General features: G+C 35.8%; 1 protein-coding gene across 1 annotated transcript in view; it reads right to left on the bottom strand.

The window, feature by feature from the left end:
- Window positions 1–1751: 1751 nt before the first annotated feature.
- The window catches only part of LOC101509905 (uncharacterized), a 58915-nt gene continuing 46009 nt past the window's right edge, over window positions 1752–14657 (bottom strand). The window contains 17 exon segments of the mRNA XM_073364603.1: window positions 1752–2091; window positions 2571–2634; window positions 2729–3085; window positions 3193–3521; window positions 3600–3779; window positions 3857–3907; window positions 4635–4718; window positions 4836–4949; window positions 5335–5608; window positions 5797–5913; window positions 7122–7836; window positions 7907–8090; window positions 8209–8613; window positions 8701–8772; window positions 8867–9439; window positions 10500–10655; window positions 10775–10903. Coding sequence (XP_073220704.1) covers window positions 1933–2091; window positions 2571–2634; window positions 2729–3085; window positions 3193–3521; window positions 3600–3779; window positions 3857–3907; window positions 4635–4718; window positions 4836–4949; window positions 5335–5608; window positions 5797–5913; window positions 7122–7836; window positions 7907–8090; window positions 8209–8613; window positions 8701–8772; window positions 8867–9439; window positions 10500–10655; window positions 10775–10903 — 3963 coding nt within the window. The 3' untranslated portion in view covers window positions 1752–1932.

Genomic DNA, 14657 nt, shown 5'->3' on the forward strand with positions numbered 1-14657 from the left:
CCAACGGAGGCTCCATCCACCACTCGCTCCTTAAGACTCATCCCCTGCTCTACCTGTCTCTCACTCTCCGCATCCTACACCAGAGCTACCTATTGCTATGCGTAAAGGTAACAGGTTATCTCGAAATTCTAATCCTATATATGCTTGTCATTTGAATTATAATCAATTATCTACGTCCTATTATGTTTTTGTGGTTTTCCTGGATTCTGTGTCTATTCTGAAAACTATAGGTGAAGCTATGTCTGATCCTAGCTGGCGACAAGCAATGATAGATGAAATGACTGCTTTGCACTCCAATGGGACATGGGATTTAATACCTTTACCTAATGGCAAAACCACAATGGGGTATTGTTCAGTCTATACAATCAAAGTTGGGCTTGATGGAAAGATTGATCGCTTAAAAGCTCGTCTTGTGGCAAAAGGATACACACAAATCTTTAGCCTTGACTATGGGGATACCTTTTCTCCTGTTGCCAAAATAGCATTCGTCCGACTTTTTTTGCCATAGCTGCTATTCACCACTGGCCACTCCATCAATTAGACATAAAAAATTACTTCATGTATGGAGAGTTACAAGAAGAGGTGTATATGGCACAACCACCAGGCTTCGTTGTTAGCTGTTCCTCTCACTTGGTATGTCGATTACATCGATCTCTATATAGCTTGAAACAATCTCCCTGTGCTTGGTTTGGGAGGTTTAGTACTGTGCTCTAGGAGTATGGTATGACTAGATGTGAAGCTGATTACTCGATTTTCTTCTTGCACTCTTCACCAACCACTTGCATCTATCTGCTTGTCTATGTTGACGACATCATCATCACAGGTAATGACCAGGTTGGCATTCATCGGCTAAAACAACATCTGTCTCAAAACTTTCAGACTAAAGATTTGAGGATTGAGGTTGCTCAGTCTAAGACAAGTATGACAATTACTCAGCGAAAATATGCCCTTGATATACTTGAAGAAACAGGCGTGCTTGATTGTCGCCCGCGTGATACTCCTATGGATCCCAATGTCAAGCTCCTACCAGGTCAGGGGGAGCCATTGCAAGAGCCTAGTAGATATCGACAACTGATTGGCAAACTTAATTATCTTATAGACCTGATATTACATTTGCTGTAAGTGTAGTCAGTCAATTTCTAAATGTTCCATGTGATAGTCACTGGAATGTTGTGATTCATATTCTTAGGTATATCAAGAATGCACCAGGAAAAGGATTGCTTTATGAAGACAAGGGTAATACCGATGTTGTTGGCTACTCTAATGCTGATTGGGCAGGGTCACCATCAGATAGTAGATCCACTTCTGGGTATTGTGTCCTTGTTGGAGGTAATTTGATATCGTGGCGGAGCAAGAAGCAAAACATAGTCGCCAGATCGAGTGTAGAAGCAAAATATCGTGATATGGCTGCAATGGCTTGTGAACTTACATGGCTAAAACAGTTACTCAAACAACTCAAGTTAGGAGATGTCAACATAATGAAACTAATTTGTGATAACTAAGCTGGATTTCATATTGCTTCCAATTCGGTCTTCCATGAGAGAACAAAACACATAGAAATTGATTGTCATTTTGTACGAGACAAAGTTCTTTGCGGAGAAATCACAACTAATTTTGTTGGATCAAATGATCAATTGGCTGACATATTCACGAAGTCACTTAGGGGTCCTCAAGTTGAATCTATATGTAACAAGCTTGGTGCATATGATATGTATGCTCCAGCTTGAGGAGGAGTTTTGACACACAAGAAATACACAAATAACATATTTTACAGTAATCAAGTTAGCATAAAACTATTATCAATAATATTGAAGGTCTTATTATTTTCTCTTCTTTTTTTCTCTAAAATCCCACAACTTCAACAACATTGATGCATAATTAAAATTTCTAATATGAATAAAAAGGAAACATAGAAAGAGTTTGGGATGCAAATTAAGTTATTACCTTGTAAGTTTCATGAAGTAGTTGGCGGTTGTAATGCCTAATCAGAATCTCTTGAATGGATTCCCAACTAGCCATGTGATGCGCAATGGTTAAGTCCTTCAGATAAATATGTGCTCCCTCAACATCAGCAAGTGCCATAAGACCTCTCTGTAGTTATATATAGTCGGTTATTAAAAAACAAATCACTTTATCATACGTCTCAGAAACTTTTAAAGCTTTCAAAATTGTTAATTAAATGGGTGTATAGAATGGAACCCTTTCACTGCACTGACTGAATTAAAAACTGAACAAAGACCCTACGCAGGATACTTAAAATGGTGCCAGACACCTGCTCTACTAATTTGCTGAAATTTATGCTGTATTCATCAGTTTTTAATCCAATAGTTGTGTCTTTTAGTGGGTCAGAAATAAAAATAACTGGGATGTAATTTTTCATGTTTAGATGTATTTATTTGTTAATTAATACAACCCTTTGATTTGAAATCTGTCTATTACGAATGTGACTTTGTGAAGGGTTATTTCGCATGCATTGCAGAATGACTAACGAAGAATTCTGTATATAACTTCAATTCTGTTTGGCATGTAACTGGGTTCAATGCCTCTAAGAAAAAGGAAATACTGCTTACATGGATAAGAAATTCCTTTGATGTGAGTATTCTATTGCGAAGCATCCAAGGCGCACTGGAAAAACTGGAATTGTATAAATTATGTCAGTGAGTCTTTAAATACTATACATAAGTAACCAAAACAGCAGTTAGAAAAAATATAAGAATGGGCAAATGACCTTAAAGTCAATTTGATTGGTGCCAATTCAAGCATTTCAATATATATTTTCTTCTGGGTTCTGGCTAACAGATAAATTTCCTGCCATGGGGCTCCAATTGGAATGATAGAAGGCAATGGTGCAATTTTCTTAGATTTTGCATTCAATATAGGAGCAAACCCTAAAGGACTTTGGTCAGCATTCAATCTTAAGTTTTCACTAGTTTGAACAAATGAGGATGAATCCTTTAGTGATGTCCCGTAATAGTGATTTGAAGATGGTCTGATACCATACTGCAGCCCTGAAGAGATATTTGTAAAGAACTCAAATAAGCTTAATATGACTTCTTGTTCAATCTCAAGACGGAAATCTGCCATCCTGCAAGCATTAGGAATAATATCATAAGAAATCACTTTATGGTACATAAACACCAGAATACATTTGTGACAGTAAGCTGTAAATCTGCAACCAAGTTAGACAAAAACCTCAATTTTATGTACTCAAATGAAAGAAATGAGATGTCTTTCTTCTTCCACTTGGATATTTCTAGGCAGAAAACGGGAACAGAAGAGCTGCTGCAGATATTCGCTGGATTTGATTTTTCGATTCTTGATCTAGTGGCATCATCCCTAGATTTCATATAGTCTGCTTGACAGGATCTGTATCCACTACCGAATGACAACATAACTGGATATGGAGTAGAGCGCAACTGGTTATCAATTTGTATGAATGATATTTGCATGGAAAGCCTTTGGCGATCCAAACTTTGCAGTAGGTTGATCTGTATATCTTTAATACAGGCAAAGATCAACTCCTACAGAAATGAAAGTATTATTAATGAACATCAAGGAGATAAAAGAGTACCAAATCCGAAAGTTCGCAGTTCAATTACCTGTGGGTATGAATTAATCAATGAAATCCCAATGTATGGAAGAGAAATCGATATCTTCTCTTGATATTCTGTAGGCCTAACTTGACTATGATCATATAACCTTTTCTCTGAGGCATGTGGAACACTTGATTTCTTCGCTTCATTAAAATTGTGGTAACTTGAATCAAGAACACTGAGGACCTGAAAGAAAAATATATCATCCACAAAGCTAAGAATGAATTGTTATTTTTCATGACTGATGAAATAAAATACATCACCTTTGTTGCTCCTTCTGCATGGACTGATATAAAGAATGTCCTCTCTGGCTTCTGAAATCATCGATTGCATAAGCCAACATTAGATTACCATGGAATCGAGACATGTAAACTAAAAGATAAACTTTTATTTATCACTTGCCAAAAGAATCAGCTCCACAAACATCATCTATAACTGCTCTACAACATCTTTTTTTTTTTATTAAATTAATTTTACAGTTTGGTCTTATCCAAAAAATAAATTTTACAGTTTGGTATTACTGTAAATTAGATGTGCTGTACCAGTGGATAATTTATTGAGATTCTCTCTTTTGAATATATTTTATGTTTATTGTGTAGGATTATTGTACAGGTTTATTGTATCATATAATGTAAATAGGAAATATATCTACTATATTTATTTTGTCTTTATGGCCTTCAGCCTATGTTGAAAGTCTGATATTGGATATGATTGCCTGAAAAGGTGTTAATAAGTGAGAGATATTCCTCACCTTAAAAGCCTTTTTTGAAGTATGCAAATCTTACGGTGCATTTCATTTCATCGTTACATGTTAATAAGTGAGAGATATCCGCATGACCTTTCAATCAATTTTCAGGTCATCATCACACAACACATCCATATGATAGTCTATTAGTTAAAGTTTGTTCTCTCTTTTTCCTCCCTCTATCTATACCTAATACCCAATAGTTTCAACAACTTAAAACATGTATTATATCAAGAATGTCATATGTAACATTTGAAAACAATTATTTTAATATTGGAAAATGCAAAATGTTTTACCTCAGAGGTTGATGGCAAGTAGACAGGCATATACTCTTTAACATCATCCAGAGCATATGACCCCAAAACTCGTTCTCCAGGTACCTTCCATTTTGGTAACAAACATTGTTAGGTAAAGTCATGCAAACATTGTTAGGTAAAGTCATGCAAACATTGTTAGGTAAAGCCATGTGCAGTTTTCATTGTACTAATTTTTTGTACCTCCACAACAAGACGATGAGGAGAGCATGGTTCGTCCCAGACGTAAGGGTAAGAAGCATAGCAGTGAATGACAGTATCGAAAATTTCACACCTCTGCTGATATATTCGCAATATCTAGAAAGTAGCACAAAAAAATAATAAAATCCAGTTACAAACTTAAGCATAGCAAGTGATGTCCATGCTCTGGTATTCTATGGCTTTTGTAACAGTATAGGGTAAGTAAACTAGCACACTCATATGTCATCATTAATGCAAAATAAAGTGACATTTGTCTAGCAACATTAAAGTAAGCAACAGAATTTATATATTCTAATGTAAGATGTGTTTTGAGGAAAATATAGAGAAAGCTGAACAACCAACATGCTAAGATTAACACATAAATAAATAAATTAAGCCATCCAAATAAAAAAGCAGCAGCCCTTCAAGGAGCAGAGGTCAGCACAACAATTTTGAAATCTAAAATTTTTGTAGTAGTGCAACTGAAAAACTACAGACAAACCTCTTTCGAGAAGTTATCAATTCTGTATGGCATATATCCTGTATAATCATCCGACAAAAGAATCAAGTTGGTCCCTGAGTTTCCCTTGATGTTTCCAACTATCTTTTCATCTCCCATTGATATGTCAGCATTTTGCACTTCAACTCGTATCATGTTTGAAGTGCCAAGAACAAAGTTTCTCATTTTCAGTTGTGTATCACCCAAATGATCTGGTAAAAAGCTGCCAGACCACTGCCATCCAGTTTCATTATAACAAATAGAAACAAGCAGCTCCCTGCATTACATTTTTTTTAAAATAAAAGTAGTTTGAACAAATAGAAGAATGAGATATGGTAAAAAAAATAATTGTGGTAAATATATAAAAAAACAGTATCAGAATGCAACCTTTTCTGTTAGTGGTGGTGGCAATGGCAACTATACTTGTTTGAGATAAAGAAATATAAACTACCGGAAAAAACACACCTGCTTGTATCAGTCCAGTGAAGATGAGTATGTTCTCCTATTCCTAGATAAAACATGACATCAGTGCCCTTCTGTTTATAAATAATTTCCTTGCTGCAGGCATTGCTTATCACATATCTGCATATTTAGACATCATTCAGTAACTAGAAGGGATGACACAAGTATGAACACTAATATTTCTCTCGATGAATCCATTATACCAAAAGCTAGTAGGGAAAGGCTAAATAATAATTTTAACTAGAGCCAACATCCTTGTACTAACTATGTTTTGAAAAGTGGGCTAAGTGAGGGAAGTAATAATTGATCAAACTCTAGAGAAGTACATGAAAGCGGCTTTATTCCCATGTCAAGGAATCAACAACCCTAAAAGCTTAAACTTTTAAAGGGCAGTACAAATCAATAACAATATCTATTTTTTTTTTACAGAAAACCAAAGCTTATATTGGAAAATATATATGTATATAATTTACTAATTGCCTGGGATGGAAGGAGCTTTAATTCTATTGGCATAATTAAGAGAAATGATTATACTTTGTAACTGATTGTTATCCTAATTATACATTAATTATTGTATAATTAGGATTTGATTGTGTAAAGTTTTTATTTTAGAGCCTATAACTTGCATCAATGTCCATGTTAAGGTCACATGCAAAGATAGAGTTTCAAACCAGGGCTTACAGGGTTTGTGAGATGTTATTGACGAAGTTCGTGCTGGAAAACCTCCGAATAAAGTATGGAGATCCAATGAGGCTATTTTGGTGATAACAAACCCACCATTAGCACTAACCACAATTTTGCTCAGCGTGATGGGATAAATTAAGTACATAGAGATAGACCACCAACTCATCAATGAAAATCTAGACAGCAGTCTTATAACAACAACATCCATCTCTTTGGGGTTTCCATTGCCAAATGTATTAACCAAGGGAAAGAACTTTCCACCAAATGATTTTATGATATTATTTGCAAGTTGGGAATAATGTATTTTCATTCAGCACCTTGAGTGGTAGTATGTGCTATCAAAAGATTTGATTTTTCTTTTGAAATTCATATGTTATAGTAATTACTATAATTAGGATCTGACTTTGTGCAGTTCAAATTTCAGATTTTATTTTCTTATAACTCACTAATTAGGAATGATTTATCAAAAGTCTATATATTGGTATCATTCTCTAATCTAAAGTAGATAAATACTTATCATATTTTTCTTCGAAATTCTTTTTTAAGAAATCCCATGTCAAGGAAACATCCCAAAATCTTAATCTTTTAAAGAGAGGCCCATAAACATACATGAATTACATAGTCCATGAACACCAAAATATTACCTAGGCTGGAAAGTAATTGCATTTGTCCTCCCAACATATGGTTCAGCAACTGCGATAGACGTCACAGCCAGAATGAATGCAGAGTTTGAAGTTAGTTGAGGGACAAATATGGTACTTGAACCACTTGCTGGTAGCAGAGAAAATGAGTTTGACCATAAAGAATGTGGCATCTGCTCTCGCACATCTTTTGGAAAACATCCACTTACTTTAACAACAACATCATTTACAGAGGAATTAGGGCTTGGAGAATATAAGCAAGGCACAACCTTTTCATGCTCATTATTACAAGACCCTGAACACTTCCAAGTTGACTGGACCCTTGAACTTGGTGGTCTCTTCAATCTTCCTAAAGAACTACTTCGAAATGTAGAATGCCTTCGAAAATTTAAAGAGTTTGGATTACCATCTTTTCTACATGAAATGGTGTGACTATTCAGGTCACTCCTTGGCTCATGAGAAACATCAGCATGTGAATCATGGCTGGATGCAAGTAGAGAAAGTCCATCCTTTTTATAGGACAATGATTCAGTTACAGCAACATCGTAATATGAAGGAATGACAAATCCCCTTTCATCGTTTTCACTAGAGGCCTCCTTCACACACAACGGAAAACCAATGCAGTTGTACAAAATAAAGGGAACAAAAATAAGAAGTTCCCTGCTACCTGAATATGCATCCATCACCTTGTCCACTGTAACATAAATACGACCTACAACTGAAAGCAAGAAATACTTTAATTGATGCATTCATTAGAATACATAGAATCCACAAATAAAATCTCTTACCATTTGAATTATTTGGTTCAAATACCAGAGTTTCAGACAATGAAAACTTGGTTTCACTGAACTTGGCACTTGTGCTGAAAGTTTCTAAACGAGGAAATTTAAAATCACAGCTTTTAAATCCATCAATGCAGATCTCTAGTCCTAGGTCGTGAGAAGGATCGATATGATAAATAGAAGTTTCCACCTAAAAAAGAAAATATGTAGCCTTTAGACCATTGCACCACCACAATGAACAGGAGCACAAACTACCTATTCTACAGTATATAATCAACCATATAAAATAGGAAACAACCATCACAAACCTCTGAAACTCTCACAGTATGATCTACCCCACCAGTCTCACTGATCAACAAAACTTCCTTAGGAAGAAAGTTGCTAATTACTAACGGAGCACTAAGGATCAAGTGATGGATATAATGCTTCTTTGCTTGATCAACGGATAGATTACTTTTAAGCCAGCCAGATGAAGTCAAGCTGACACTCTTAACTGATAGACAACAACGAAATGGATGGCTACTTGGTTGAGATGGATAGCAGATGAAATATTTAAAATTTCCCATTTTGCTATTTACTGAGAGAAGATTTGAGAGTTTATTAGCTTCACTCCACAAGTAAGAGTTCCCCACTGGCCGCCACCTTACACAACCTGCTTCAGCCAAATGTAGTGGAAGGGGAAACTGTTGCCCAGGGTGTATTGGATCTAATATCTGAAAGTATACATAACACGATTATTATCACAAAAATAACAATGCACTACAGACTGGAATTGTGAAGTATTAGAAGAGACCATGTACCGTTGGTGACACACCAAATGGAGTATCAAACCGGAGCTCAAGAGATGTAGAAGTTGCGTTCAGAAGAACAACCTGTAAATAAAAAAAGTTAGTTTATAAGAAAATATAATGCATGGGGCAAAGGGAAACACCATCATAAAGGATAAAAAAGTCATTTTATACTTACAGTAGAGTATATTCGTATCAACTTGCTATAACGTAGCGCAGAAACATCTAAAACAACGGGAACAACAAAGGTCGGGGCGGTATTCATTCTACCATCATCACCATTTTCATTATACGACTTGGAGAAGTTGGCATCAAAGCATGATAATCCTACTAAATCCATTGAAATTGGATCACATGGCATAGATGTTCCTTCAAGCAGTACAGTAATATAACGATGAGCTAAGCCACTTGACCTTTGCTCATTTAGACTATCTGAAGAATGATAAGGCCTGTAATTGGAGAGCTGTGGTTCAGCATTTTCATCCACATATATCGTACTTGCAGAACCTGGTTGCACATATTTTGCATGATGCACATCGAAGTCATAGATATCATCAGGATTGATATGCCCATGATATACATGATACAGAAGTGGTACAGAGGTTAAATTTTGTATAACATATGGAGCAGCACATTTTTTAGCACAACTGTATTCAGCATATGATTGACGTAAGAGTTTGTTTCCATCACGATCTTTCGATCCCATCAGACGCAAGGCATCATCTATCATTTCAGCAGTGCGTGAAACACACTGCAAGAAACAAGACACATCAGTACAGTATAAGTAGTGGGTAACTTTTCATAATGATAGTGTTAAGAACCTAAGAATTGAATTTCAGAGAAAAAACACTTAAATACAGAAATAGGAGAGAAATCTCTCTTCCAAGGGTTTCCCCTTCACAACAGAAAGGGAGGGCACTGGGAAGTGACATACCTATAGTCATTTGACTTGAGAAGAGACATAAAAAACCATAAAAATTTAAAGGGAAGAAATAAGGCCCAACAAAGGAATAAGAAGGCCTGAAAACCATGGTGAAGCGCACAATAGAAACCAAAAGGATGCCCAAAAGTGGTGCATGTGCAAAACGACAACCAACCGATCATTAAAACAGCCATGTTTTGACGGATGTGTAAGAGGGAAGAGCTAACAATGGCAACGCTGAAAATATCAGACGAAAAAAGCGGCTAAACACGCAACCAATTTATTACATACCTCACATATCACCAAAAATCTAACAAGTGTTGGTAAATTTGTCAAAGATAATTGTGTATTTTTACTCAATACTAATGATTGTTTGTGAAAGTGAAACTCCAAGCAACCAATGGGATTGTCAATATAAATGTGAGATGCAATCAACTGTGTTTTCATTTTTGAACAGCCATAACACTATTAAAAATGTAGTAGGGCCACTGGACAAGACAATACTTCAAACGAGTTTTAGAAGAATAATATTTCCTCCATCTCAAAATAACTGAATCACTACATCATTTCGCACATTAAGAAAAAGTGTATAAATGAAATAGAAAGAATGCTACTTTTGCGAAGTTATTCTTGTTAGGTATTGGTGCATTACCAATGTCAATAATGCATAGTGGAAGATATTGCATTGAAAATGATGCAAAATATTAATTAAAGGGTACAATTTAAAAAAGTGAATTGGAAATTGAAAGGGGTCATTCACTTTGGGACAAATTATTTTTTTGCAAATGAGTCAATTATTGTCGGACGGAGGAATATCAAATAACGCATTCCTATAAACAAGATCAAAGAAAGAAGAATTTTGGTGACCTGAAATTAAAAATTTATATACCTCTACTAAGGACTCTGTAATATTGATGTTCAGTTGAGTTGTTGATTCGAGAATGATATCAGTGGAAAGGGACCTGTTCGGAAGAACACCGATTTCTTGATCCCTAACTAAAGTGAATAGAAACTGCCAAGGCTCAATGAAGGGCTCCCATGACACCTTCATTTAAGAATACAAACACTTAAGCAATGGTTAACCCTTAATACAAAAAGATTAAACAATATTACTGGTTTGTACCAGGAGTAAACCAAAAATAATGGAAATCTCACTCAATACACCTTTTCAATGTTTTTGTAGTTTACTTGAAGATCGCCTGTGACAGAACTTTCAAGGTGCTTTCCACTTGCAAACGCATGGAAGAGGATGCTTCTCACTAGAATTTCCAGCTGAGGCCCGTTATAGCTCCACTACAAGATATAAAAAAGGCTTTCAACGTCAAATATAGCTCCACTACAAGATATTGTAAGATGTATTTATTGAATTGAAATATGTTGACAATACATCAAATATATATATATACTAGATTACTATACAACCAAATCCCTAGTAGTACTTATATATAACTAAATATTTTCTAATATTCCTATACAACTGAATCCCTATACTTAAGGGATACTTGAGGGACAACCGACACATATCCAAATACTTTGGGAGTAAGATTACTAGAGATGGGCACATTACGATAGAACGAGGATAGGGCCTCCATAGGTGTTTTGAAGGCAAAAACACTAGAAGGTAAACGAATTATGAGGTATGAAGCAATTAATACCACTTCTCCCCAAAATTTCTTAGGAACCTTAATTTGAAATAACATAGACCGGGTTTTATATAACAAGTGCCCGTTTTTCCTTTCAATGATTGCATTTTGTAGGGGTGTTTTAACACAGAAGGACTCGTCAATAACGCCCACTTTTTCACAGAAAGAATTAAGACGATGATCAAATTAATCTTTGACATTATCAGACTTAATCCTTTTAATACTTACTCCAAACTGGTTTTTTATCATGGAGAAGAACTGTAGAAACACATATGTGACTTTAGTTTTTGTTTTAGTAAATAAACCCGAGTAATCCAAGTTCAATCATTAATAAAGGTTACAAACCAACGTGCATATAAGGATATATTTCGAACATTTGAAGGACCCCACACATCTGTATGAAGTAAATAAAATGAAAAAGTACTTATTTTATTACTTATTGGGAAAGGTACACGATTGTGTTTAGCAAGCTCACACACTTTACAATGAAGACTTTCTGCATCTAATTTCTTAAAAAACAAAGGAAATATTTTCTTAATGATTGTGAATGAAGGGTGACCAAGGCAATAGTGGTACAGTAGAACCTTCTCCCTAATGGTTTTTATTGATTCTGAAAAAAAGGAGTTATGTTGTTGAGTAACTTCGGAAGTCTTGGTTATCCAAATAGTAAAATCCATTCCATTCTCTTGCACTTTCAATCGTCCTCTCCGAATTATTATCCTGAAAAACACAAGATTTGTTATAGAAGATTGCATTACATGATAGATCTTGAGAGTTTTTCTATGGAAATGAGACAGACGAGTGGACAATTTAGGGATATGGATGGATTTACTTGGACATCTCCTTGACCTGCTGTAGTTATAAGGGTACCATCTGCTGTTGATATTTTCTTGTTGTTAGGGAAAGGTGAATCAGTAGAGAAATATGTGGGCAAAGGTGTCATGTGGTATGTGGCTCCAAAATCCAGTATTCAATATTGGCTAAGAGTATACCTGAAGCATTAAGTGCAAAAGAAAATGGAAACATACCTAAACGTGCCAAAGAGCAAGTACCTGTGGGTTTTGCTAAACTAGTGAGTAAAAATCTCAACTTTTCTACCTTATCTTGGTTCAGTTGCATCATACCTTCTTGACTTTCTTCACTAGCACCTATAGCTATGTGTGTTTGACCTCTCTTCCTTTCTCACTCCTTGTCTCGGTTTTGAGAGCTCCAATCTTTACTAGGTGCCTTCTCATTCAGTTTCCTGTATTTTTCACGGGTGTGGTGAGGCTTGTTGCAATAGGTACACCACACTCCTTCACCTTTCTTCTCCACATAGGTCCCTCCTCCTTTCTTTTGGTCAACCATCATAGTCAAATTATGCTCAGATAGCATTATTGAGCTTTCTATAGGCGGGATTGTCAGCATTAGTCTGCTTCGACATTCTTCACTCCTCACTAGAGCAATGCATCATTAATTCCTGGTACGTTCTCTTTACCAAGGATTTGCACTCTAACTTGATCAAAATCAGAGTTGAGTCCCACCAAGAAATCATATACTCGATCTTGTTCAATATACTCCTTGAGTAATGCCGCATTTGTTGAACACTTGGCTTTTATAACTCTGCAATGATCCAACTCCATCCATAAAGCTTTGAAATGATATGCATACACAGTAACATTCTTTTTCCTTGTTTAGCAACCCCACTTTTCACCTTCACATCATATATTTGGGCAGCATCTTTGGCTTTAGAATAAGTTTCTTCTAATGCCTTCCAAATCTTCTCCGCAATGCTGAGAAACATGCAAGTGTCACTGATTTATGAGGTCATTGCATCCCATAACATTGCCATGATCATAAAATCCTCTTTATCCAACCTCTTAAACTTGGAATTTGTTTCTTAGGGGGGTTCATCTGTTAAGTTTTACACCATCCCTTTACCTTCCAAAAAGGTGGGCACAATTTGAGTCCACTTCAAATAGTTCTTCCCATTCAACTTGTGAACGAATGAGAGGCTTTGCAATTCGGCATGGAAATTTTTATTTCTTGTTTCATTCTCTATTTTAGTATTAATCACTACTCCTCCCGCCATGGATGAAAAACAAAAAACAGCAAGTTTCAAATTGAAAAAAAAAATGTGCTTTAAATGACCCAAGGACCGAAGTTCTCTGATCTGAAAGTAACCACCAAAAGCGTACAACAATGGTGTAATATGGTGTAATATGGTGTACGCGGTGGTGTCATATGTTCAGTGTATAATGGTCTACAGTCGCCAATAGTGGTGAGAAGTCAAAGTTGTGTTCACGTCAGTGACGACTAGTTTCAAGACAACGAACGTAGCAAATACACTTTAGGGATCACGAACAAACTGCAATGAAGACAGCAAAGGGCCACGATGACAGTGGCTAAATTTTATCGCAATAAAGACGGCAAGGGTTTATGCGAAAACAGGCCTTAAACCTAGAGCTCTAATACCATCTTAAGAATTAGGGTAAAATATATTTATTGAATTGAAATATGCGGACAATATCAGATGTATATATATACTAGATTTCTATATGTAAAATATGTGAATTGTTGTGTTTCTTATTTCTCTAATGAAATCACACACCTTATTTATAATGATGCTGCAATAATTACATTCAATGCCTAGGAAATTGTATTGACTAGGAATTAGCCTAGGTTGTTGCACAATCATTGAATAATTAAAACATACACTAAATTTTAACATTCCCCCTCAAGCTAAAGCTTACTATGCTTTAAGCTTGTTACATCAAAACATTTTATCACAAAAAAAAAAAATGAAACTAAGTTTGACAATTCTTGGACTAGTTTGCAAAGAGAAGACACCATTAATAATTCATGTGTGAAAGAGTCACCACTAAAGATTTGGGGCCGCTAAAATATTTTTTGGGGATTGAGGTTGATCAGTCTAAGACAGGTATAACAATTACTCAGCGAAAATATGCCCTTGATATACTTGAAGAAACATGCATGCTTGATTGTCACCCACGTGATACTCCTATGGATCCTAATGTCAAGCTCCTACCAGGTCAGGGGGAGCCATTGCAAGACCCTAGTAGATATCGACGACTTGTTGGCAAACATAATTATCTTGCAGTAACTAAACCTGATATTACATTTGTTGTAAGTGTAGTAAGTCAATTTATGAATTCTCCATGTGATAGTCACTGAAATGCTGTGATTCATATTCTTAGGTATATCAAGAACGCACCAGGCAAAGTATTGCTTTATGAAGACAAAGGTAATACCGATGTTGTTGGCTACTCTGATGCTGATTGGGCAGGGTCACCATTAGATAGAAGATCCACTTCTGGGTATTGTGTCCTTGTTAGAGGTAATTTGATATTGTGGCGGAGCAAGAAGCAAAACATAGTCGCAAGATCGAGTGCAGAAGTAGAATA

This window comes from Cicer arietinum, chromosome 8 (assembly GCF_000331145.2).
Source record: "Cicer arietinum cultivar CDC Frontier isolate Library 1 chromosome 8, Cicar.CDCFrontier_v2.0, whole genome shotgun sequence".
Taxonomy (NCBI): Eukaryota; Viridiplantae; Streptophyta; class Magnoliopsida; order Fabales; family Fabaceae; genus Cicer; species Cicer arietinum.